The sequence below is a fragment of the Lethenteron reissneri genome, chromosome 14 (genome assembly GCF_015708825.2).
Source record: "Lethenteron reissneri isolate LAM-NWPU_2019-01 chromosome 14, ASM1570882v1, whole genome shotgun sequence".
In the NCBI taxonomy this organism is placed as follows: domain Eukaryota; kingdom Metazoa; phylum Chordata; class Hyperoartia; order Petromyzontiformes; family Petromyzontidae; genus Lethenteron; species Lethenteron reissneri.
The window spans coordinates 11,232,745-11,260,706 of NC_083792.1; the positions used below are offsets into that span (position 1 = coordinate 11,232,745).

General features: G+C 45.8%; 1 protein-coding gene across 1 annotated transcript; it reads left to right on the plus strand.

Moving 5' to 3' along the window:
- Positions 1-394: 394 nt before the first annotated feature.
- Positions 395-27,825, plus strand: THBS1 (thrombospondin 1). Its single transcript, XM_061551531.1, has 22 exons — positions 395-572; positions 821-924; positions 1,829-2,376; positions 2,866-2,947; positions 5,772-5,941; positions 6,681-6,809; positions 10,366-10,459; positions 12,577-12,747; positions 13,257-13,433; positions 15,447-15,620; positions 16,188-16,315; positions 16,515-16,658; positions 17,224-17,442; positions 20,591-20,698; positions 21,120-21,279; positions 21,803-21,921; positions 22,291-22,525; positions 23,577-23,804; positions 24,551-24,822; positions 25,314-25,411; positions 25,551-25,690; positions 25,816-27,825. Exons 2-22 carry the CDS (start codon positions 864-866, stop codon positions 25,821-25,823), a joined length of 3,465 nt encoding a protein of 1,154 aa, XP_061407515.1. The 5' UTR covers positions 395-572; positions 821-863; the 3' UTR covers positions 25,824-27,825.
- Positions 27,826-27,962: the final 137 nt, after the last annotated feature.

The window sequence follows — 27,962 nt, forward strand, 5'->3', positions numbered from 1 at the left end:
TCCTCCCGTTTCGATTGGCATGGTCTCCGAGAGAGTTACTCAACTCGCCAACAAACTTTGAGAGAGGCCAGACAGCAGATCGCGGGGAAAGCGAGACGGACGGACGCACGGTGGAGATTGGGGAGGGGGCAGATGAGGAAGGGAGGAAGGGAGGGGAGAGGAGTGTGAGAAGGGTTGATGGTTGTGGTGGGGGAGGGAGGGAGGGAGGAAGGGATGGAGGGGAGGAACGGAGGGAGGCTGGAGGGAGGTCAAATGGAGACGGGGGTTAGTGGGACGGGGAGGGTGGCTGGAATCCAACAGAGTGGGTGGTGTTTGCAGGGGACTGACACGCGGTGGGAGGGAGCGGAGTGAGACGCGGGGGCGACTCGAGTCGCTATAAAATCTGTCGCGCCTTCGACCTGCACACATCGAGGCGAACGCAGAAGCAACGTAGAAGACTGGTAGCAGAGCGAGTCTTCCCGTGGCGAAGTCTCACTTCAGAGCTCTTAGCCGCATAGAGCGTATAGGTACATAGGTTACAGAGGCTCTTCGTGAACAACACTTATACGGCAGTTATTTTGAAGCTTTGCCTGGTACGTGTTACTTACTTACGCCGCACGCACTTTGTATTACATTTAAGCCACATTTGTACAATAATGCAACATTTTTCTGCCGAATTTAATTTCTTTGGTGGATCACTCCTTCTGTACAATTCGTGAATTGTACACGAAGAGGCAACGGGGACAAATCCATCGCGGCTATTTAACTTTGCCAACGTGTGCGTTTGTTGTGACCTGCTTCTGTTGTGAAAATCACGAGTTGTCCTCTTCCACGCTCTTAGATTCCCCGTGCCGCCGACTTCGCGTTACGCGACCGGACCGAAGATGGGGTCTGCGTGGAGGGCGCTCATCCTGTTGGCGTTTGTTGGCGCGGCTCATCCGTACGGTAATTCTCTCGCTCGGCACCGATTTTTAATCCCCACTCTCGCACCCTTGGCTTGGCAATACCGCGGCTCCCATTAGCCCCGCCGTGTTTACCGAGCCGAGAATAAAAGCGCCTCATTTGAATTTCAAAAACGCGCGCGGCGTCCGGCAAAAACTGTATTTTTATCTCGTACGTGCCACTGCGGATTTGTTTTTTTTCGCACCCCAAGGTTTTACCACGGGACCTGTTGCGCGGCAGCGTGTGTGCAAAAATAAATCGTGTGTATCGAATACAACGTAGATATTGCAGATAGACAGCTTGTATCCTTGCTTTACGTTTCAATAGAGCGATCACCACTCTAAAATCGCTGTCCGATGTGTTTTCGGGTTGTGGCCACCGCGTGTTGTTCCTTGGTACGATGGCTCTGACTCAAGTCGGCTGCTACTTGAGATGCGAGCGCGCGCGCGCTGGAGGAGGCGGGAGCGCGGAAAAGGAACCCGTGGGTGACCCATTGATGGCGAGATGTTAACTCCCTCGCCTGGTATACAGCAGGGCACTGGTTCAATCCCGACCCTGACGCCTGTATGTTAAAGTTTGCGTGTTCGCCCCGGGCTCGCGTGGATCTTTCTGCGGGTCCTCCGGTTTTTATCTGCACATTTAGAATCGATGTGCGTTCGGAGTATTTGGCTGCTATAAATTTCCACGTGATAAGCCACTTCGTTGAGCTATCACTTGTGGCCAGGTCGCTTCTGGAAAAGGAGCTAAATAGCTGATTGGGCTTAATCTAGTAAAATAAAAACAATAATTTAGTTTATTCCCTCCACGTATTTATTCCCTCCCCATCAACCTGCATCGCGCTCACATTGCCCCGATGCGGTCGGCTCCCCCCCCACCCCCGCTCCCTCCCCTAACTCGCCAACCGTAGATTATGGCACGGATGACAACGGCGTGTTCGACGTGTTCGACATGAGCCGAATCACCCGGCGCACGGTCGGCGTCAAGCTGGTGAAGGGGCCCGACGCCAACAGCCCCGCGTTCAAGATCATCCGGGCCGAGCGTGTCCCGTCGGCCGAGGAGCGCAGCCTCAAGAGCCTGCTGGAGGCGATGCGTCAGGAGAAGAGCTTCGTCTTCCAGGCGTCGCTGCGCCAAGAGAAGCGCAGCAGGGGCACCATCCTCGCCGTGGACTCGGCCGACGGATCGGCCCGCCTCTTCGAGATCGTGTCGAACGGACACGCGGACACGCTCGACCTGGTGCACGCGCAGAGCGTGCGCTCCTTCGAGCACGTGGACCTGGCCACATTCGCGTGGAAAAACATCACGCTGTACGTGGACCACGAGAGCGCCAAGCTGTACGTGGGCTGCGAGCTCATCAACGTGCTGAGCCTGGACGGGCCCGTGTACCAGCAGCTGTACCCCGACAACAGCCGCCTGCGCCTGGGCAAGGGCTTCGTGAGCGACAAGGACGACTTCAGGGTGAGTGGGGCAACTGTTGTCTTCCGTCGAGGGTGTCTCCGTGAGTGTCGTTAGCCGGGGACCACAAGTAACGTCACAGCCAATTGGTAACGGCATGAGCAACATCATCACACATCACAACCGACGCGACGGGGCCAAAATGCGATGTGGTTTTATTTCCCATAGCCCCGGGGCGCACGCATCACACGTAAGCGTCTGAAATGTGAATTTCAAAAGAACATAACATACCTGGGACGTCTTAGGGGGGCCATGGCTATTCGTGTCGAATGACGTTAACTTTCCACCACAGTGTAAACATTCTCACGGCTGGTTGGGCTGAAGGTGAATGAATGAGTGCGAGCCGCGCGGCATGAGATGAATGCCGATGGAGGATGGGCCACCAGACTCGTTATTCACTCTGCTCCCTGTGATGCGAGCCTAACCTGCCAATTCCCTCCACTCCCTCCCTGCCGATCCCCTCTCGTGTTGTTTTGGCTGCCACTGCTGCAGGGCTCACTGCAAAACGTCCGCTTCATCTTCGGCACGTCCCTGGAGGATATTCTGAGGAACAAAGGGTGCGTCAGGAATGACGGTAAGGAAACGCGTGCGGGGCACTGTGCACCCAGCCTGGCACACAGCAGCCACTCAGTAATTCCCTCATGTCTTTAATTACTGTTGTGGCATCAACATACCACGAGTGTTAAAAACAAATACTGTTTTAGGTGGGGTGTGATAAAGTAAGTTGGTGGTTTTATGGTCTGGTTAGTGCCCCGGAAAACCACTTTTAAAATGTTGTATAAAAAAAAGTCAAGATGCTTTTTGTGGAGCAAGAAAGGTAATTAAATATGATCTATATGGCCGACGAACTAACATATATATTTTTTCACACGAGCACGAGGAGGAGGTCTGTTTGTTGATCTCGAGTGTTTGATGTAAACTGCAGAGTTAAAAATAAATTAACTGCCGAGTTAAAATTATATATGTGAGATATGTTGCCAGTGAGGTGGAGGCAACTGACACTCCACTCCCACTGTCACTAAAATCCCACCGGAGTATCGCTGCACAAACCTATATCAGTAAACTTTCAATTCGTTTGTCCATTGTTTGGCATTGAAAAACGTCAAGGCAGGTAAATATATGAGCCTATTTGAGTTAAAATAGGTTGTAAACTTTAGATCATGCTTAAATATAGATTTTTTTTAGTAAATTGAGTGTACTTTTTGGTAGTGTTCTTTTTTGTACATACACATGAACGCCTCCATTGAGATGGCTGTTGTGTTATTGTATTGTGCTCTCGGTGTGAATGTTCATTGTTGGTCCACGAGCTTGAATCGGCAGGGTCGCTATGCCGCACTGATCACAGTTACTGGCTACGACCAAAGGAACAAAGCTCTAACGCTGCTGCTGCTGCTGCTTGCTGATGCCCAATGCTCAGAGAGAGCTTTACGCATCAATGCCGCGCGCTTACCGTGCGCCCTACTCAGCAGCGTCCCCTAGGGCACGTGCTTGCGATGGCCACCTATAGCCCAGCCAACACTTCAGTTCTGCTCCAGATACATTTATTGGCTTGAGTGTTTGCTGCAAACGTAAAATGTATATTTAAAAATATATATATAATGCTACAGTTTTAATGTTGTAATTTTCAATTTTACTGTGATATTTAAAAACATCACTTTTTAGTATTCAGTTGTTGGTAATGTAATATAACTTTATTGCCAGTTAAATAAAGTACGATTATATAATAAAGGTCAGTTCCACAATATTGTTTTTTAATAAAATAATATTTTAGTTCATAACCTTATTGGCTTTTGGAGCATTATTTTACTGCAGCATATGTACAAGCAGGCGAACTCTGGACCAGTTTCAACTTTCCAACTCTCATCAGCATAGTTTGGCTTCGCAGAGTGTGGGGCTTAAAGGCTTAAACCACGAGGCAACTCAAAGCTGGAATGGCGAACACTGCAAAACATTGCAAATCTGGAATATGGCAATGAATTCTATACATGCAGTCTGTGCATACCTGTGACACAGGCGACAGATCCCCGCAGCCTTGTAGAATGACATAACCAAGCTAGGACAGACTGCCGTGAATTCTTCTTAAGGGATGGGATCGCTTTGTTCCGTAAGGCATATTCAGTTTGACACTTAACAGATGCTTGAGAGAAATATTTCACGCATATAGCCCTTGTGTCAATCACCTGTTGGACGAGGGCCTCCCCACTCCATATGGATCCTGGGGTTTATCTGACCGTATTTCTCCACCCTGGTCAATGATTTTTTAAAACGAAAAATATTACAATCACAATAAAAAACACACACAGTCAAACAACAGGATTAACAACAACAATAACAAAACCGTTCAGCGGGTTGTAAATGTAACCAGAAATGATGACGTGTCAGTGATGTGGCTTTGTCAGCTTATAGCTGCTCTGACACCGAGGGCGGTTTGAAGGGCAGGCATACCATGAGCCACAGAGGCATGCGGCTAGACTCACAACCAATCTACTCGCCCACTTTCTATGACCGCCAGCCAAAATATTATGAGCACAATGCACGCGATATGATGTACATGTGAATATGTGGAATTGGTGATGAGACTAATAAAAGCCAGAAGCTTGGGGTGGACCGCGATGATTGTGGTTTGGACACTATCTTCCGCGAACTTAGGAATCAACGGAAATGGGGCTCAGAGTGAGTTGAGCTGAGTTCAGTTGGGCTGGGTTTGTAGGAGTGGAGGGCTAGTGTATGGGGGAGAAGGGTATTAGGTCCACCTCGAGTCAATCAAGTGGCTTGTTGACTCGTTCTGGCTGCACGCACCTGAAAGCCGCTTGCACGCTTGCCTGAAGCTCGCCGCCACTTTCAGGCTGCTTGAATTCCTCGTGCGGCCATGCTATTGCCGTATTAAACCGCCTGTAGTACACCTGAGTCACTTCAGGACAGCGATGTTGTGCTAACGGATTACAAGCACAGGCGGACCACACTTTTGTAAAATACAACAACGAAAAATAATTGCACTTATGACTGGACGAAAAGTAGAAATAAAATTTTAACAAATAGCGCCAGGAAGCGCCATTTTATTTAGTGCATGCGGTCTTAATTTAAAACTAAATAAAATAAAATCCTTGCAGCGTGTATTTTTTTTTGCACCAATGCAAGATATGCAAATACTCTGCTTCAAATGCAAACCATCCGAATTTAATAAACGTCGAAAAAAAAATAACTTTATATTAAAAAAACAGCATGCATTTCACTTTACTGACGATGTTTTTATTTGAAGCAATGAATAGTACAAGCAATATGAAATCACGTTGCACAGAGTCCTGCTAGACTTGGCTGCCCACGCTAAACAAACACCTGCCGTGCGCGCCGGGGGGTGCCGTTGGGTTTCTTTTTTCTCGCGCGTGCCAAAAAATTAGGCGGCGGTTTCCTTGGGACGCCTGCCATCAAGACGGACTACACGGGGCACAAGGTGAACAAGGTGATGGAATTCTGTGGCATCTCCTGCAACGAGGTCAAGAGGATTTACAATGAGGTCAAGGCTCTGCGCAGCACGGTCACGTACTTGGTGGACGGCCTCCAAAAGCTGGTGAGTGTTACAAAATCCTGCTCACCCCCCCCCCCCTCCAAAATAGAGAAAAAGATCCCCCGTATAGCCTCAACAGACTGTTTGGACAAGTGCTGTTTAGGCACGGTGCACGAACGGGTGGGTGGCCAACACCGCGATGAATTTACACGCCGCACCAGGTACTCATTTGAGGCTAAGTCGACGTAGGGGAGGCTCAAATAATTGTTGCTGGTGTTAGCCGTGAGCGGGAATCGAACTTGGGTAGCTGAGTGCGCAATGTAGCGTGCCAACTCCTCCACTGCCCTCCCTCCCAACTCTCCAAACCTGACCCCTAAATTTAATTTTTTCGATAAGTTTGTTCGCAAGGGACCCCTGGTGCAAGTATTGAAAGGGCAATCGAGACAGGCTGGGGGGGATTAGGGTTAGGTATTCTATTGGATTGGTTTGCGAGAGGCAGAGTCACTGGGAATGGCATTGGAATCGCCAGCTTGCATATTCAAGTAGTCATTAGTTATGATGCATTGTATAAACGCTTTCCCATAGAGTAATTATGCAGTAGTAATAATAATATAATGTGTATTGTGGTGTTACACACTCAATTCCCAATACCTTTCAAATATACTGGCGTATACATACATACGTACATACAAACACGCACAGACACCACATTCCACACACGTCTCTATTCCCTCTACCGTTGGCCTATGTGTGGCGCAATGAACTGATGGTCCGTGCCCTGCTGTGCTCTGTCCATGCACAGAAAGAGGAGAACGAGAACCTGAAGAACACCATGGACATCCAGGAGAAGGGAAAGTGCCTGTACGAGGGGCGACTCTACGACAACCACACCGAGTGGACCATCAACAGCTGCACCACCTGCACCTGCCGGGTGTGTAGAAGCACGCACGCACACAAAGGCCCCCTGTATAGCTTCAAAAAAAACTGTTGGCGAGCACCTATGAAGGCCGGGAATGTGGCACACACGGGGGTGGGTGGATGGCACCACGCCCGGCCACATTTGCCTCTCCAGTGGCGATGTTTAAACACCGCATTGAACCGGTACTGGGGAGGCCCAGTACCGGTTGAAATAATCGTCAATGTGTAGTGGCTGTGAGCGAGAATCACACTGACCAACGTGGTGAGGTATGGTCTAGTAACCCCCACAACCAGCACGACTTGGGGAGGCACCTCACATCATCCAGCAGTGGATTGATATATTAGGGCTGTACACATACGTGCGCAAAGATACATAAGTGCACCAAGTCTATTCACACGGCCACCAAACATTCCTGAGCTGTGCAAGATATGAGAAATAAGCTGCATCCAGAGCACATGTCTTGACACAAGCTGCTATTTCCCCATCAGCCTAGTGATGTTTAAAAACAAAACAAATAGGTTAATGTGTACGCTATTACATCAGTACCCACAACACTGGCTTTTGTAAATCTAGTAAACAATTTCTGAGCATCGGTGTGCAGCAGCGCTTGATGATGGCACAAAGTCTTGAGGATTTTTGTAAAATCGGAAAAGTCTTCAAACAAGTACTCTGTGTACCAGCAGCCTGCTTTGCTGTGCCGTCAGTGTGTCCCCGCCTGCTCCGTCACTCCGGCAGATTTTGCGTTGGACCCATTGGCAGGGCTGGTAGATAGGCTGAGACCACATATAATTGCTACCAGACATTTCGGGAAATATCCATTTCGGCAGAAGCGCTTGCACATTTGTAGTTTGAGTTTAATATTGCGCAACGGGTTTGGCAAAAATATTTTGAGCATTTTTCTTCCAAATGCAATGTGTCACGGCACGCAATGATAGACAGGCCTCCAACACATTTATCCTCCGAGTTTTATTTACGGCAAACTTTGAGCAATAGTTGTTACAATTAATTATACGAGTCTCCAATGTGCCAGTGATTGTAACATATGAGATTTAACATTTGCCAGAAGCTTGAAAGCAAGACCTGGTGCTGTTGCTGGGATTCAGTTCATGAACATCACATGCTGTAAATCGTTGACGCAGTAGTACACTGGCCAAGTTTGTAAAGGGAAAGCAGTTACAAGGGTAAACCATATAATTATTTTAAGCTAAAAAAGCCAAGCTGCCGTTAATCATGTCTTTCAAGTCGGTGAGGGTCTTTTCTTCCGTACATTACGCCACCCGATCAAAATGGAATGGAAATCAGGTAATGAAAATTACAATTCGCAGACTTTATAGTGGCATATTTTTTTTAATTTAATGAATGGTGGCTTTGTCACTTGAACAAAACTATCAAAGTGAAATTTTAAGAGTGGGGGTGGCCGGGGAGAGGTGTGGGGGGGGGGAATAGAAAACCAAGATAATACTTGAGTAACCCAATTTGGGTAACCCATTTTAAGCAGCTCTCTTCACAACTCTTCACCATTTTTTTACGTTTCGTAAGCAACGTGCACACACAAGGCCGAGGAAGGCAGCAGCGGTCACTTTTGGCTGGCGGGCTTTCATCGGCACTCTTCACAATTCTCTACGCCTTTTCTCAAAGGAGTGCCATTTCCTTCTGTTTTTCGGAGCTTTGGTATGAAGGGTCTGTGGCGGCCAAGAACGAGGACTGAATGTGGCTTTGACTGCGGCAAGTCTAGCCCTGCTCTCAGGACTTAATGCGAACCTTAGTGTGAATCTAAAAAAAAAATCATCCGTGGCTTAAGTGTGGATCGGAAATGAAGGTGGGACATTTTTATGCCAATATTGGCCGGCGACACCGGTTAAGGCATCGCACTTTACATCTGCGTGATGATTCTTCTCCCTTAAGATTTCCAACATAGCAAGTGGCCCCGATTGTTATTTCTGTTGGACTTCAGCCAAGAGACCATTATGTGTGCATAGCGCAGCGTCAGCAGAATACGCTGCCGTCACAAGTTCGTTCAGAGAGAAATATAAAGCAGGCTACAATTTATGTACATTAATTTAGAACTGAAAGCATGCAGTGATGCATGCACATTTTGCTTTGGAGTACTGCTAGCAAACCGCTTAAAAGATATCTGGCAAGCATAGAATAGTAGGCCAAATGCTCTCCAGAGGAGTTTTCTAGAACTCCCTCCCGTTGAGGCCCTTCCTTCAGCAGTGGAATGAGCAAGCAACTGCAGGGCTGCACCTTTAGCTTTTTTCGTTCATAAAGCAATACGCATTTGCAAGCCAGGAACATATTACAAGCAGCATGAGTTTTACAGGTGCTCATTAGCTGCAGCTTAAGCTCAGTTTCAGTGTTGAGGCTGGAAAGGCACTTTCCATACACAGCAAGCCAGAGACAATGTTGATTTGCTAACTTTTCCCTGCGGAGGCTGTGGTTTGGCCAAGGAATTACATTTTGATCAAAACTGATTTCAAAGATTATATAACTCCTGAATTTTTTGTTTTTGTTGCTTCATATTCACCATTGCCTCTTCAATGTTCTAAAAGTACGAGTAAGAGCAGTTAAGCAGTTAAATGTTAATTAATTAGTTTGTTCCTTTTTAATTGAGCATAGCTGTGTTGTTGTTAGCCCACATTTATTTATACCATGAATGCTATTCATCGAGGTTGATATAAAATCAGGGACCCAACTCAATAATAAAAACACATCGGCGTGACTTGCTAAAAAAAAAAACATTTGATATGGCTGAATGAATGCATACATAACATTGGAAAAAAATAAGAAGCAGACAGCATGAATCCACCACATGCAACTCATATATTTCACTACTTTCCGGGACCATCAGCCCATATTCATAAAAAGGATGAGTGTCATGCTGTTTTTTTTATTTTTCTTCCCCTCTTTGCACATTCCTGCCACGCTTATGGCATTCCAAGCCAGGAAAACTTAAAGCCACGAACTCAACAGAGGGCCTTTTGAGCATTAGGCGGCAAAATGAAATTTCGGTGGGGGGGGGGGGGGGGAGTCTGCCACATCAAAATTCCCCATTTCCCTGCGGTGGTCACAGGCTCAACGTCGCGATGTTAACCGCAGTTATAAATACACTCATTCACAAGCGAAAGCCCGATCAGCCACGATAAATGTATTTCACTGTCTGCATCAGGTTTGCAGAGGCTTCACGCTGTGAAAAAATCAGCTTTCATCAAATCCAGAAATGCGGCAGTGTTTTATACTCTATCTTATTACTATGTCTAGTGTGCGGTCAAGTGTTTGATTTTTCAAAATTTACAATGTATTGTAATTTTTTTATTTCTGCAAATTCCAGCTCACCTTTCCCGTTATATATATACGTGCATATACAACACCACACGCAAGCATATACATTATAAGTATAATATTATCACATTATCAGCAATGATCTCTCCACTGTTGGATGAATGCCTCCCCCAAGCTTTCATACTTTCCGGTGGTCCTGCAAACTCAATGGCCGTTACAAGTTGAATGAATAATTATTATGATCATTATCTGACCTCCCGGTTTCCTTGTTTGGTTTCGTCTGCAGGATTCCAAAACGCACTGCCGGCAGATCACGTGCCCTCCCGTCACTTGCGCAACTCCTCACGTCCCTGAGGGAGAGTGCTGCCCGACGTGCCTGCGTACGTCGCACACTCTCTCACGCGCACGCACGCACCCACGCACCCACGCACGCACCCACGCACCCACGCACGCACGCCCGGCACCTCATCCTCACAATCTTCTCCTAGCTCGTATGGCTCGATCATGTCGATGTAGAGCAACAGCTAGAACTGTCCACACTGAGGTGGCTGAGCCACATTGTGGCGTCAGGTAGGAGCGGAGTGTATCTCTGTGATGATGCCCCCTTATGTGTTCCATGCTGCGGAGACAACACTATCAATGGCAGTGAAACACCAATACAGAGAGAGAGAGGAGCAGACAAAAGTGGGAGAACATTGATGCCCAAAGTGAATCAAGGAAACTGCAACGATTTGGGTGGATTTTCCATCATCATCACCGTCTTACAGGACAAGGTAGAATGATAAAAAAGAGGACAACCTGAGATTATTCGGATGACAAATGTGGTGATAACACGGACTAATGATGCAGTGGCATGACACCTAAAAAAGACTCTCAAGTGCAGGTAAACATGGAGAGAGTTGACAGGCAATGTTTAAGTGGCACACCCACAACCAAATGAAGTTAAGAGATTGATGGTGATGACGATGATGAGTATGTAGGTAGCATAACTTTAAAAAGGGTGTGCATACAGATTTTTATTGTGGCCTTGATTGCAGAACCTCATTTAAAAGCTGACAATAAATTTGGCAGCACGACCTTTGCCTGCAGGCTCCTCTTCCCCCTGCTGGGTTATTTTGACAGCTGACCCTTGGCTGTAAAAAAAATAGCAGCTATAAATATGGTGCCATTGATTATAGGCCCACAACAGCGGAGATGAATGGTCTCTGTGCCAAGACTTCTAATCGATGGGGCAGTAACATATGACACCCAAATATGCTAAGATGACTTATTCCACCCCAACCTGCCCACAGACCCAAAGCAGCGAAGAAAAACTTTATGCTGTTCAGACATTACAAAAAAAATAATTGGTAGCGACATACTTATTTTTTTATAAGACGTTGATCCCCCACTAGTTTTCTAAAGCTAATGAAATTAGACACCAAATGCAATGCCTTTGTATGCCAGTGGCGACCTTGCAACATATAGACCCCCCCAACCCCCTTCTATTTGCCAAATCCGTTACCAAAATTATGATTGCTTGCCAACGCTAATCACATCAGTTTATGTCTTTAAGCAAAACCATGTGGGCTAAGGATTAGTCGAAGAGCAACGTGCTAACACTAAGCCTTTAATGGCAGTCATCATTAACAAAAAAAGGGTCACTGTGAGCTTTGAAATAAGCGAGATGTCAACTGACATGCCAGATATTTTAATGATGGATATTGCACCCATGTTTCCTTGTGCACAACCCCAATGAGAGAGTAAGCAGTTTCATTTAAGCAAGTAGCTATGGAAATGGTCCGATAATCTTCTTAGCATTCACTCCAGATTTTAATGAGGATGTGGAAAACAGAGGAGTGTTCTCCCGATTGTAAATCTCCTTTGGGTGCTGATGCCACCCTTAACGAGCGCTTGCCATCATTAATGTTTAGTGCACCACAGCTTACAGATAATTACCGTCTCTTAGCCTTGCAAGCAAAACATAAAATACTCGGGAGAAGACAAGTTATTAGACAATTGTTCCATCAACAGGAAATTAATTTGGGTCATTGCCAAACTATATAACGACGATGTTGTTGGTAAACTGTAACATCGCGTACTTTTTCAGCCACAGGGTGTTGGTGGGTGACCTCTTGCCCATAACATCGGGTTACAGTGGCTTTTTATCCACACACTAGTGGGGGGGGGGGGGGGGGCACTTGCCCCAATGCCCGGTTATGAACAAAAATATGTGCCGCACGTCTGTGAAACCAATAACAACAATTAAGAACCGCCATGTAGCCACAGACTACAGCAAATGAAAACCGATAAAACGCAACGACGGTGCGCGGTGGCCAATCTGGAACCGACACAACCTCCGCACTTGAGAACCCAGTTTCATCACAGTCAGTCGAGCGCCCAGACCGGAACCTAGGATGCAAGCAATGTAGACTCACGGCCCCAATACCGGAGCCACCCCAGGCACCACTCAGCTCACCCCTCTGTAACTCGTGTTGCTCTCCGCCATCGCGTGCAGTGGGCGACAGCGAGGCCGGCTGGTCGCCCTGGTCCGAGTGGACCGAGTGCTCCGTGACCTGCGGATCGGGCACGCAGCAGCGAGGCCGCTCCTGCGACAGCGTCAACAACCCCTGCGAGGGACCCTCCATCCAGGGCCGCACCTGCCAGCTCAAGGCCTGCGACAAACGAGGTACGGCATCGAAAACCGATGGCATTCGCCTGCGTCGGACTGATCGTTTTGGCTGGTACGTTGGCAGCGCACGCGAGTTGCCATTCGGTAGTGTGAGATTGACTGGCGGGGGGCGTGAGACGAGTGGAGGGTTTAGGAGGATGACAGATCATCTGTGCCTGCAACAAACAGCCTCACCTCAGACTCGTTTAATGGAACGTTTAGGCCACATCAGACCAGTCACTTTGGAGTGCGTCAATACGGCGGCTAATGAAGGGAACGTGCCTGCAAAGGAGCAAATTTAATTTAAAAGTGTCATACAGATCGCCGCATCACAGGGCCATGAGAAACGATGATGTACTGTGGAAAGACCTTCATCCGCGGTTGATGTTCATTTCTTTCGCACCGTACGTATCCAACCGTGCTCATCAGAGGTGCAGATGTTGATGCCGACGACGATGATGATAATAAGAGGAACACGGAGTGGGCACTGACAGGGAATGTGCCGCTCGCTGTTTGCTTGTTTGCAGTCCGTCAGGACGGCGGCTGGAGCTTCTGGTCGCCCTGGTCGTCGTGCTCGGTGACGTGCGGCGCCGGAGTGAACACGCGCATCCGGCTCTGCAACTCGCCCGTGCCGCAGATGGGTGGCGACGAGTGTGGCGGCTCGGGCCGCGAGAACCAGAAGTGCGAGATGGAGCCCTGCCCCGGTGAGCGTGCGGAGCCGACGTCTCCTGCCGTTGTCTGCTTCTTGTTGTTGTTGTGTTAAGTTTGTTCTCTTCATAACGCACGGAGTGCTCCCCTCAAATGAACCACGACGCCTTGTCGATTTCGTAAAGCAGCGAAAGCCATCGCACAACACTCTGGTCATCCTCGCAGCAGCGGGTTTTGACTAGCCGTCGAACACATACGGTCACTGCATCGCGCGCTTCCAGATGCGCTTCTGCGGCCGTCTGGAACGCTCTTGCTTCTGATATTAGGAAGCCACTGAAGCCCCGCACTTTTAAATCATCTACATTGAAAACTAATTTTATTAGAACAGCTTGTAGTGTTTAGTTTGTTGTACTTACCCCGCACCTCCTAACTAGCACGGTTGGCTATGTACGGTGTGAAAGAAGTTCAACATCCATCTGAAAGCGCACAGCATTGACCATATCACACTGGTTTTAGGCGACAGTAAGGATTTGCATCTGGAGGGTGCACATGAGCCACTTTAATGCCCTGCTGCAGTCTAGCCCAAGGGGACCCCCAGTGGCAGCTGTCCTTGTGCAGCATAAGGTGTCAATCAGTCTACAGACTTTCCAATGCTATCCAGTAGCCTTTGTTGAAGCAAGCCTGACTCTGCTAACTAGACCAAGGAGGTTGAAACTGGTCCACAGTTTTCTTGCTTAAACAAATGCTGCTGTAAAGTATTGGTCCAGAAGGTTCACAGGCTAATGGAATAAAAACATACTTTCTATTTTTTTTATTGGAGATACTGTGTATATAACGGAAAGTCTGCTCGTTTACTCTGTTACCCACGATGCTTTACGACAGCACACATAACGAGTGTTCACACAATGTCCCCTTTCACAAATATGTGACTATTTCCTTAAATGCTGTGGTAATACACGTAATTACAACTTCCAGTGCTCTGCTTAGTCCACCTCTGCTGTGAAATGGTGCACGATTGAACACGACACGAGCATCTGTTTCCAATGAGAACACGTGTAATCTTTGCCCGAGACAAGGCAGGTTTCTCTGTCTCACGTTTGTCGTGATTAGGTGCGGAGCCCTTAAAGGCCTGAGCTACAATGAACCGTTAATAGCTTTTATAAACATTACAAGCGGGGTTTAGAATGTCAAGACAAACTCGCACACACTCAACGGCACTTCATAACGGGGTTTCATAGGGACACTCAATCCTTCTCTTGGAGGCCTCGTAAATTATCTGCACGTGCTGGGGGAGGAGTCTTGTCTCAAGCACGCGAATTGAAATGCAATGGAGGTTCCACCGTGAGTGTTTGTTTAAATCCTTTATATTAAGTTCACTTGCGCGCTTGCTTGCTTGCTTACGACCGTGCAAATCTTTCCGTCGTTATTTAACCCACTTCCCGTGATCCAATCGAGCTGACATTTTCCACACAGACTCGTTGTGCGTGACAATTACTTTTCGTGAAATTTTTTTCCCAAAATTTTACACTTTTTAGGACAAAAATATTATATTTAATTACCAATTGCTTAATGCTGCCATGCAATCATCTGACCTATAGGTGGCAGCCATCTCAAGCCAGAGGACGAGAGGACTCTAGCCGCCACGCATATAAAGGATTTATAGTGAAAAACTTTGTTTTTACAGGTTATTTTTTTTGGGATGCTTTTCAAATAATGTTGAAGAAAGTTAATGCGTTTTGTCTGCCTGTACCAGGGGATTCCTGTAACTCTCGGAGAGATGGTTCAATGCGAACAAAACCACAAGTCGTGTTGCTGTTAGCGACTTACCTTTTTGAAAACCGGCCAAATTGATCAAAGGGTTGCCCAAAACTTCGAGACACGAACCAGAGCAAAACAATGCACGCTTGCTAATAAGGAAACCCATTTTGCCCTGAAAGATATCCATACCGCGACTTAAATACTTCCGAGAACAAGCATTTCTCGAGAAAGCGTTTTAATGTAACCCATGCCGATGCAAGAATGTTTTTTCAACCCCCCTATCTCTATGTCTCCTCTCGCTCCACCCACAGTGGATGGGCAGTACGGGCCTTGGTCTCCATGGTCGGCCTGTCCCGTGACGTGCGGCGGGGCCCTCCGTGAGCGGGCGCGCCTCTGTAACAACCCCAAGCCGCAGTACAACGGCAAGGACTGCCTGGGGTCCGAGCGCGAGACCGAGATCTGCAACAAGAAACCTTGCCCCGTTGGTACGGCTCTCGACCCATCCATCCGTCGTCCATCCACTCGTTCATTTGCTATTCTCTTTGTGTATTCGTTCAATTGCAACTAACGACAAGGAAAAAAATCCCCAATTGATGCGGCTCCCCAGGTGCCACCATAACTACCAATTCATCTCTGAGTTGTTTCAGTTATTCATCAAAATGTTTATTGCACATGGCATTGCTGGTGATATAATAATTGCATTTTTATGATAGGTTTCCAATGGCAAGATCAGAACACTTTATAATCAAGGTTTTTGGGTTAGATCGCGTTATTATAAATGTGTAATAACGCAATCTAACCCAAAAAACGTAATTATTAATAATACGTCGCAAAAGCCTACGTTTTAAAAAGATCAAAACACGTCAACATAATGAATTACAAATTCCCTTGCAAGAGGCAACAATTTGTGAAGCGAGGAAATATGCCAACGGTTCAAGGCGTGGTACTTCAATCCGTTTTCAGAAAAAAACAATGAACATTCCGTCGCATTATTGCTGTTGCACAGCTGACGTGTGGAAACAGACTGCAAGACATCTGTTTTGTTTCCCCAGACGGGTGCTTATCCAACCCTTGCTTTGCTGGAGCAAAGTGCAACAGTTTTGCAGATGGCACGTGGAAGTGTGGGGCTTGTCCCAAAGGCTATCAAGGAAATGGGATCGAGTGCTCTGACATCAACGAGGTGACCGGCTTAATTAACTACTTCATTCAAATATTAGTTAACATCCATAAAGATTTGCATAGACATGTTTTATAGACATATACACATACTCACGTCGAGTTACGGCTGTAGTTTGCTGGCTGCAAATCGAACGTAATCGCAACACTCGGACGGAAACCTTTGCGCCCTGTGTAACCAGAATGTTGTTTTTGTCTGGCAGTGCGAGGTGGTGTCCGGAATGTGCTTCCGTGATGACCGCTGCGTTAACGAGGCCCCGGGTTTCCGCTGCATGCCGTGCCCCCCGCGGTTCTCGGGCAACCTGCCGTACGGGATCGGGCTCGAGGACGCCAAGCTTTCTAAGCAGGTAAATAAATATATAAATGTGTGCGGTAACCGCTCAAGTTTACTACAATGACCGACATTATTCTGCAGGCGATTATGCAAATCCCCTGCGAATTACACCACCCACCGACAATGAATGCCAAAAAGGCCGCAGGTTTAATTGCATCAGGAAACAAGCTTGTTCCACCTGCGGTGTTTACTCCCAATCGATCATAAACCCCACTTTCCCTCTCCTGCCCTTCCCGCACGCCGCATGCAACGATGCATCAATGGATTAATGGATTACAATTAGTTCTTACGCTCACGACGCACGCATCGAATAATGCGCCTGAGAAAATACTATTTTGCAAACCTGCTCGAATTACGTGAAAATTACATGGCAACGTTACATTTAGGATAATTTCATGTAACGGTCGAACAAACGAGACTGAAAAAACCCCAATAAACAATGTAACAAGAGGAAAGAAAAACGAGACAATCACTGGGAGATGGTGAATCGATGCACGCCTAAATAGCAGTCAGTGAACAGCCGACAACCTGTGAGCGGAATGAAACCCTAACCATCACCCCCCGCTGGACTCCCTCAGGTGTGCGAGCCGCAGAACCCGTGCAAGGACGGCACCCACAAGTGCCACAAGAACTCCAAGTGCGTCTACCTGGGCCACCAGCGCGACCCCATGTACAAGTGCGAGTGCAACCCGGGCTACGCGGGCAACGGCGTCATCTGCGGCGAGGACACCGACTTGGACGGCTGGCCCAACAAGGACCTCGTCTGTTTGGACAACACCACCTACCACTGCGTCAAGGTACGGCGCCGATTCTGCACCGCCCCGCGCACACAACGGCGCTCCGGGGGGGCTGCCGCGCTTTGCGGAGCGAGTCGTAGTTTAAAGCCCGCCCCGTGTGCCGAGGATGTTGCAGCCCCCTACAGGCTAAACTGCCAAAAACCAGAACGATGCTTATTTATATACACACGGTATGTGTGTGTGTATGCAAAGGCTTAAAGAAGGCTGATTTTGGGGAGTGTGGTCCGACTGGTGAAATGGGGCCACATGGCAATGTAGGTAGGTGGCAGCAGGACAGGAAGGTGAACTTTAATATTTGGATACCTTTGCGAATTGCTGTAAATAAAATTGTTATTGTTTAGCATTTGATTTGACCTCTTATCACAACACACTACCACCAACGCCATGAATGGCTATGCGTATGACATTATAAAAGTGTGTTCCGTGGGAAATTGACCCAAAGCAATTGTACAACTACACGCATAATAGTAATGAAAACTAAAAATGCGATTCATACGTAATGAAGTCAGTCAGCAGAAAAAAAAATCAGCAGTTCATTCATCTCGGGCACATTTTGATTCAATTTATCGTAAGGACAAACCCAAGAAGAAATCGTCAAGTAAAAATATCCGTCCTTTTTGAAGTCTAAAAAAAATGGCAAGTAGTGAGCTGTTTGAAGTCTAGTGGAGGGGAAGAAAACACCTTTCAGATTAAGCATTTGTCCTGTTGATGGGGCAGCCACTTTAGGTGGCCGCACTTTCATCGCCCATCGCGAGTTGCCGATGGGACGGGGGCCACTTTCTCATGGAGCTCGGCGACAGACTTTGGCGGCTCATCAAAAGCGGCATCTTCGCATCCCCCTCCCCGCCTCAGATCCGATCCCATCCAGCCACTCTTGTGTAACCCTCCCGCATCTCACGTAACAGACGTGCGAAATGAAATAGTCGCTAAATGCCTTTTGAGGCCCCAACACATGTTTCATTCGCGCTGGACCGGGTGCCGAGAGAGCAGCGAGTGAGCGCCCCGCCACTCACTGCCTCTGGCCGAGGGGTAACGCGATACAGCTCTTTAATGTGCTCTCCCGTCTGCCCAGCGTCAACACTTGTGGCGGCAGTGCAGCTCGCTGCCAAACGCTACTGTAATGTTTTCTTTTGGAATTGGGCTCCCTGCTGCTCGAAGAATGTAATAAATGGATCTCTGTGATTGAATTCCTGGGCGGTCTGGATTGAGCCGGTTAAGATGAAGGTTGATAATAACGATTTGTTAGTGTTGGGCAGCACAAAGGTAAAAAACTACTATATTAAAAAATAAAGTGAAGTTGCATTATACAAAGCCCTGTTAAACGAATAATGCATGATTTCAAGAATGATAAGATACGTTTTTCACATGTTATTTGTTGTATATATGAAAAAAATTGGCCTCATTTTCAAGAAAACATTCTTCATACAGGCTCATTAACTTGTACGTACAACCAATTAATTTACGTGATAAACATTTTAAAGAAAGCAAACACTTAAAATAATATTGCGCTCACCACAGAAATCGAATTATTGTGTGATCCACTCTCTCTTTCAACACAAAGGGAAAAGGAGGGGTGATTTCTTTCTTACACAATTAAAAGGTGGCTTAAGTTAAACCCCCGAAGTAAGCTATAAAAGTCAGCCTGTTTAATAAGGGTGGAGTTTGGTGGTGTCTTTTTGAAACATGACCTCAGTGTTAAAATGTCACTGCGATATGGATCACAGGCAAAATGAATTATCAGAACAGATCCAGCTGTCTTGGTTCGAGGCTTGCTTATTTGTCTGTATGAAATAAAAAAATATATATACGGTTTTGAAAAAAATGTCCAAAAATAATTATGAGATTGAAGATATGGAAAAGATGATGTACTTCAGCCAAATCCAACGTTAAAAACATCCAATGTAATTACAATTAAAATCAGATTACAATGAGGGTTGAGTTATCCACATTTCCCGCACCTCCAATTAACACGGTTGGCTATGTACGGTGTGAAAGAAGTTTAATTAAAAAAAAAACCTGATAGTTCACCAAAGTGGGGCATTATGACATAAAGCATAAAGTTTGTTGAACCGTTAAAATTAATATACATTTTTAAACACTTCCTTTTGATAATTGCGCCTAAGCACACGATAATGGTCATAAACGAGTCGGCCAAATACGCTCTAAAGGGGCTGTCTCGCGCTCCTTCTTGTTAAGGTCATTCTATTAGCAGTGGCATCAGCAAGCAATTGCAGGGCTGCACCTTTACCTTTAAGATGCTATTGATAGGCGGATTTGACTCTTTAACTACCAGACAAATACATTATGCTAATAGGCAAGTAGCTGAGGGATGGAAAACACTCTCTGCCACTGTAATCTGGCAACCACTCAGCCCTGAGAGTCCAGTTGCTGGCTTTAAGTGCCCTCATTGGTGCTGTCCGCAAGGACTTCCTGAAGCAGGCAAGCACATAGTACACAACAAGGAGCCCAAGGCACGCATGGAATGTGGGTGAAACTGCCTTGAAATAAGCTATAATTTCAGGCTTACGACCTCCCTGTCTGCACCTCGGTCCAGATCAGACCTGCTTGATGCTTGGCAGAGGTTAGAACATGTGCAGTCTAACTAATGTCGTCAAGTGCAAACATGCTGAGCTGCATTAAACATTATTGTACCCATCAACATAATTACAATTTATGACAAATTGCCATTGCTAATTTCACAGGGACATTAATATCTCAAATGTTGTGGTATTTACATTACTGCAATATTAATGAGAACTTTTAAATCCACACAAGACATTTTATTTAACAGCGTAAGCATTCAATTTGATGGGGGCAATGTAATAATCTATTGAATTGGAGTTTTGAATCAATCCTTGACTGAACTGAATATGATCTATGTAGACATATATTTTTTTGCAACCTGACCGGGAGTGATCTTGCCAATACCACATAGTAGCCCAGCAGCATTTGTTTAACAAAGCCTACCTCTTCTGATCGAGACCCAGAAGGTCAAAACTGATCCAGAATTTGCTTGCTTTCGCCAAATGCTACTTGATAAGAGAGGGCTGGAGAGCCGATAGGATGACATTAAACAAAAATGTTGAGACACAGAATGGACTTCTTGCTTATATTTGCCGGCAAATAAATTCACTTTTTTTGCCAACAGGACAATTGTCCCAACCTACCCAACTCTGGCCAAGAGGACTACGACAAGGATGGCGTTGGAGATGCTTGTGATGACGACGATGATAACGACGGGATTACCGACGATGGGGTAAGCGCTCTTGATACAAGTCCTTGTGATGAACTCAGCTCGGCCGTCCTGTCCACGCACATCCAATTATTGTTGCCACCAACAACAACGTAACTCAATCCACTGCTGGACAAAAGCCTTGCCAAGCCGCCACCATGTCTCACCATCCCGAGATGCAACAATCCACCTAACATCTGCGCACGAGCTGATTTCACAACTCCATCTCCTCGGCAGCCGTCCAGGGTAGACGCATTCCATTCCTTGGCTGCCACTCCGTTATTAGTCTTTAAAACCATCTTGTAATTAACACCATAGGCAGCTTTAACACAATGCGGCTGTGAACTCAAAGCAACCTTCGCCAAGCGAGGTCACTGGCCGGCGGCCGTCTTCTGCACAGCGGCCGGTTCACTCATTAACGCCCGAGTCGCTCGCTCTGCCACAGGACAACTGCCCCATGGTGTTCAACCCGCGGCAATACGACTACGACAGAGACAACGTCGGCGACCGCTGTGATAACTGCCCCTACGACCACAACACGGACCAGGCCGACACGGACGGCAACGGCACCGGCGACGCCTGCTCTCCGGACATCGATGGCGACGGTAAAGTGGCGGCGACTTCCCCGTGGCCTCACGCTTTCGGCCCGTGGATATTTTGACATGGGGGGGGGGGCGGCACTAAGCAACGGCACGTAAATCTCCGCCGCGTTCGCCTGCAACCGACAAATTATGAAAGCGACACTTTTACGACTTCACGCTCTCTCAACACGCAATTGGCGGTGGGGAGGTGGGGGGGGGTGTAATTATTTTTCACGGGGCGCCCGCATACACGGGGATGGGGTTTTCTTTCAGGCGGGATTTAAAAAAAGGCACGCATCAAGTGTCACGGCATAGCTGGGTGCGGAAGTTTGCTGAAGGCGATCACTAATCACTCCGTGTCTGAGCATGCCATTACTGCATTGTGAAACCTCGTAGATGAGTCAAATTCCATTTTCCTGACATTTCATACGCCGTTACTCAGTATGCCTACGTCACACACAACCACGCAAAGTGCTTAAAACAGAAATGTGTTTTCCACCGATTGGAATGCTTAATAACTGAATTGTTCAATTACTCTTTCTTCCAGACATTCTCAATGAAATCGACAACTGCCCCTACGTGTACAATGCCGACCAGCGCGACACTGACCTTGATGGAGTCGGTGACCAGTGCGACAACTGCCCTCTACAACACAACCCAGACCAGGTGAACACACCTCTCAGTTCATCGCCTGGTAGCGACGTGTATTCTGCACGGACGTTTTGTCAAGCCACTGCTGGGAGATGACCTTGGTGAGGCTTTAATCCAGTCGTGGATTGATCATGGATGATCATGAAGATATTGGCACACTGCAGTTGAATATGCTGCTGCATGTGGTTAAGATAATTTAAAGAATAGATCTAAAGCAACCTTGTGGTAAATGGATCACGTGTAATTTTACTCTTAAACAAACCGTACCTTTTCATTAATTGATCGACTTTGCATTAGTTCGAAAATTCAGATTTGAGGCCACCGTGAATACAAATGCTAACGTTTCCCTTCCCTCACCCTGCCCCATTGACCCCGTGACCCCAGTCCGACGCCGACTCGGACCTGGTGGGCGACACGTGCGACAGCAACGAGGACATCGACGAGGACGGCCACCAGAACAACCTGGACAACTGCCCGTACATCCCCAACTCGAACCAGGCCGACCACGACGGCGACGGCAAAGGGGACGCCTGCGACCACGACGACGACAATGATGGCATTCCCGACGACAAGGACAACTGCCGCCTCGTGGCCAACCCTGACCAGCTGGACTCTAATGGTGAGCGCCGCCGCCACCGCCGCCGATGTCGCCCCTGGAGATGGAAGAATCGCTTGGCGATGCACCAATTGTCACAACGGAAACCTGACACTTTCGTCAGAGGGCACGACGTGGCGAGATGTTAATTACCTTGCCTGATGCCTGCTGTATATTTGGAGTTTGCATGTTCTCCCCGTGGTCGCGTGGACTTTTCTCCGGGTCCTCCGGTTTTTCCCTCCACATTTTGTAAACGTGTGTTTAGAGTATTTGGCTGTTATAAATTGCCACATGTTAACCCACTTCCTTGAGCTATCATTTGCGGCCAGGTCACTTATGATAAAAAGAGCTATATAGCTCAGAGGTCCTTACCTGGTAAAATATAAATACTTTAGTATAGTTTAGTTTAGCTCATTGGCGGGCGTTGGGGCTGAACAAATTTGCCCTGTGGATGTTCCTTCTTGAGCCCAGTGTCACTGCTTATTTCGATCTCAATCCCTTTTTTTCTGGATCGCTTTACAGCTGCAGATCTCCGCCTGGTTTTCCGTGTTCCTCTATTCCTTTTTTCCTGCCAAGTATTTGTTGCATTGCCAAGTCTTGGATCCTGTCCAGGCTCATTCTCCTAACGTGTCATTTTATTTCCTTCATCGTGTAAATAAGGTTAAATAAGGTTGCGTATCCTCCTGCTTTATTACATTGCCATTGTTGAGTTTCTGCGGTGTGATATGCTCCTGTACTATTGAATGATGGGTAAAGCTGTGCTACTCTGATTACGAAAAGGTGATATGTACGTAGAGATTGTGGTTTGTATACAACACAGCTTGAGTAGAATTTGTCAATTTAAGCAGACCACTATGGCTTCTAAGCTCTCTATAGCCACCTGATATGGCTTGCCAAACATCTGCCCATCAGTATATATGTAAAAGGGACACTTACATATTTGGAAAACATTCACTTTTGGTAATTAAGCAGTAGCTACCTAAATGAGTTCATAATACTATTTATAATACGCTAATTTGTGGAAGCTTTCTCAAAAACCAACCGCCTCTTGTTCTCTCTCTCTCTGTCGGTCCAGGCAATGGCCGTGGTGATGCGTGCAAGTACGACTTTGACAACGACACCATTCTGGACATTGACGACGTGTGCCCCGAGAACTCTGGCATCACCTTCACGGACTTCCGCAAGTTCCAGATGGTGCCGCTCGACCCGAAGGGAACGGCTCAGATCGACCCCAACTGGGTGGTGAGGCACCAGGGCAAGGAGCTGGTGCAAACCGTCAACTGCGATCCAGGTCTCGCTATCGGTGAGTGCCTGCAAAGTCACCCGCACGGGGCAGCTCCTTGCTTGCGCTGTGATTAACAACAGCGTAAATCGTGGAGGGAGGAGAGGGGGTTAAATTGCAAATGGGTCGGTGACGCAGAATATATTTCCACATCCAGAATACCTCTTGCCGTGACTCTGGCTACTCCAGTTTACCGGCAACTCCAAAAATATTTCAGTGAGAAATTGAGCCAGTAATTATCATGATCGTGTAAAATTTTGTTTCAACAACACTTTGGATGGCAATGGGATGTGATAGTTTACGTTTTCAATGAAAATGTATCTTATAAGTAGTAACGGTCGAACAGCATGAGGAACGAAGCAGAAAGAGAAGTGATGTGATCTGCAGTGTCGTGGTGGAATCACAGCATGTATGTTGAACTTCTTTTGCACCGTACGTAGCCCACCGTGCTAATCAGAGGTCCGGGAGGACAACAAACTAAACACAAAAAGCAGTTCTAAATTAGTTTTGATTCTAGATTTTTTTAAGTGCGTAGCTCCAGTGGCTTCCTAATATCAAAAAGAAGAGCATTCCAGATGGCCGCAGAAGAGCATCTGAAAGCGTGCGATGCAGTGACCGTCTTTGTTCGATGGCGAGCCAAAACAGTCAGTCTAGTAGAACAAGTCCTTGTCATATGTGAGAAACCAAGGGCTTCATCCTGAATGAAGTCGGCTCTTTTCTTTTGCGAGATGCTCGTATTGAACAAAAGACATGTTCTCGACTCGCAGGCTACGACGAGTTCAATTCGGTGGACTTCAGCGGCACCTTCTTCATCAACACGGAGCGGGACGACGACTACGCCGGCTTCGTCTTCGGCTACCAGTCCAGCGCGCGCTTCTACGTGGTCATGTGGAAGCAGATCACGCAGACATACTGGCAGAACACGCCCACGCGCGCCCAAGGCTATGCCGGGCTGCAAATCAAGGTGGTCAACTCCACGACCGGTCCCGGCGAGCATCTGCGCAATGCCCTGTGGCACACTGGAAACACCCCTGGGCAGGTATGTTCATAGAAAAGACGCGCATATTTTTGTTCATGCTTAGCACTGGCTTGTGGGATTCATATATATATGCATTGTGCATTGTTATTAAAGCAGCTTGTGGATTTAATGATTAAAATGTTTGGATGAAGTGGAAGTTAAGAAGGCTCGTTGGAAATTGCAGCGACTAATCAGCGAGTTTTCTAATAAGTTAGTCTTGTAGAATACAAGGCTCTTCGTCATTCGCTTTCAAAAATGTTAACAAGTTGTTGTCTTGTAAGTTTTTATAATAAAGCCGTAGGCTTGTCATATGTAGCATTTGAGTCTGTATCATTAATATTGCATGCATTTTTAGGACTCCCTTCTTGTGAATGTGCAATGCAATATGACAATATGAATATGAATAGTAATTATCCAGAATTCATAAAAGTACAAGCTTGATAAAAGTAAAAGCATTTCACGTGCTTTAAAACTTTCCTTTTTTCATTGTCAATCCCTTCCCTCGTTTGTAGGTTCGTCTGCTGTGGCATGACCCCAAGGTGATCGGGTGGAAGGATTTCACTGCCTACAGATGGCAACTCACTCACCGGCCAAAGACTGGCTTCATTCGGTAAAATTCACGTTAAAATATTAAGACCATGATGTGACGTTAAAGTGACAACACTTATACACATTTACAAAATAGTGGCCATATTATTTATGCACATTACAGAAACTGACATTTGGTGCATTACATTTTTCTGTTCCAGAGTTGTGATGTACGAAGGAAAGAAGGTCATGGCCGATTCGGGACCCATCTACGACAAAACCTATGCTGGTGGTCGTCTTGGAATGTTTGTCTTTTCCCAAGAGATGGTGTACTTTTCAGATCTCAAGTATGAATGTCGAGGTAAGACATGCGAGCATTGGACCAATATTTTTCCATTCACATTACTAAAGCCAAGACAATTACTGGTCTCCAACTGGGAATGTGATGTCTAACTTAATTCTTATTTTCCCATGTTTTCTTTGCAGATTTATAAAATGTCTACAGTGCTCCGGAACTAAACATCTATCTCAGACAAGAATCTGCATTTCTTGGAGAGAAAACAACTTCTTCTTCAGAGATTCTGCCTCAGCTTTGGCACCTGCCCCAAGTTTTTTTCAAAACTATTCCAATACATTTTTGCGATTCTACCATAACCTCACAATATAGAGTTGAGGATAACAAAAACTTCCCAATTGCTGTTTTATCAAAGTCCATGTTGATATAATGAATCAATAACTATAAGCATATATTTATCGATCATGGGTGAAATGCACAAGTGTAGACACTTGAAAGTGAGATTTTCCAAAGGCTTTTTCGACAGATAGTTTGTGAAACACAATTGTGTGCATACGTTGATGAAAATGTTTCAGTATCAAGCCTATGCACAGCAGTTTAGCACAATTGTATTATCGTAGTATTTTAAGGTATTAAAAGTCATTGTAGATATTTATTTTTTTAAAGTACGATTTATGTAAGAAGCGCCCTCGTAACATTAACAAAAGTCGGCACGTCTAAGAAAAAAAAACGCGTTACACCTAAAAACGTACCAAATAATGAGACATCCGGTCAAAAATGAAAGGCTTCCAAACACTTTTGTACTACACTAGTTAATGCACAGAACAGAAGTACGCTCCTGCGAGAATGGTTATGCATTGTTAATACCAGTATTCACGCACAGCAAAGTCTCATGTTGGTTATTGTAGGGTAACATGTATTCGTAAGTGTACGCTATGGGCTACTATGGTTTTGTTAAATTAAAGCAAAGTACTGGTTAAACTCGTGCGGTGCTTACCTAAATGCCTTCGTTTGGAAGGAATCTTGCTTGATATTTCAGTAAACTCTTATAGAAGCTTTCAAACCAGTACATAGTGTAGGTATGAAAATAAACTATATGAACATGTTGTGGGAAGATGCGATTGTTGTAGATAGAAAAAAGGTATTTTTTGTTATTTGTTAAATTACTGTATTAGATTATTTATTTTCCGCCTTTTTTTATAAAGACAAGAGACCTTTCATTGGGTCACATTGTGGCAAAGTATGAGAGTTAATGCTAATTTCATTTTTTAAGGAATGAGATTGTAAATATGTTATTTATTGAAATGTTTTAACACTTAGTGCTTTATGGAGCTGTATTTCTAATGACCATGGAACAAAGAAATATCTTGTCATTCAATTAACGTTATTTCCAAGTTAACATTTTATTTGATTGCATTTTACTGAATGGTTATGTATTTTTGTTGGACTTGCGTTAAGTATTTTTTTTAGGTTAAATAAAACGTCGCATAAGCATTTGTCATTAAACATCGTGTGTAACAAAAAAATATCAGTTTTATTTTATTCTGTACACAATTTCCACAGTGAAATGCAACGCAAATTCTTTCACGCACAGTTTAGAGGTACAATTGTCAACATTTGTTCCAAATTTTTACTCTTCAAAGATTTACATCTTGGTTGTTCCCATTCTATGATGACTACATTGCAAATTGACCAATCTCAATATATTGAGTACCTCAAATTCTGAGCTTGGATTAATACATCGCCTGAGAATAACATTAACTAAGCTGTACAGAATATCTTCATTTTGCCAATAATGAAGCTGCTGTAATATAAGGGCTTTGAGCTAAGTGTCATGTAAATATAGTCTCTTTCAAAACCTGAATTTTGTTATTTTTATTAGACAATACGTATGTTTAACTTCTTTCGCACCGTACGTAGCCAACTGTGCTAATCGGAGGTGCAGGGGAAGGACAACAAACTAAACACATTCATCTCTGTCCTACAATAAACAAATGCTTTGTTAAGATCTAGTGGACATGTGTAGATAGGAAAAAAGTAATTTATATCTTCTTAATGCAAGTAAAAACATTTTTGCACAGCATAACATTCTTTTCTGTTCAATACTGTATTCAACTATGATGGTTAATTTTGTATCGGTCTCACTTCTGTAAAATGCATACTTTGTAGGCCGTCATAAATAAAAAAGGTTATTATTGCAATGCTGCTTTGTGTGCTCATCAGAATGTGTCAATGATTATCATGGATGCTGCAAAGGTGTAATGGTTAGCACACTCGAATTCCAGAGGTCGCCGGTTCCACTTCACAGCGTGCCAGTTGAAACAATGGTGCAAGCTCC

Coding starts and splice junctions, on each gene's coding strand:
- THBS1 (XM_061551531.1), top strand. CDS start 864: ATGGGGTCTGCGTGGAGGGCGCTCATCCTGTTGGCGTTTGTTGGCGCG. Junction 2,377..2,865: donor GCGACAAGGACGACTTCAGG/GTGAGTGGGGCA, acceptor CCACTGCTGCAG/GGCTCACTGCAAAACGTCCG. Junction 21,922..22,290: donor TACAACACAACCCAGACCAG/GTGAACACACCT, acceptor CCGTGACCCCAG/TCCGACGCCGACTCGGACCT.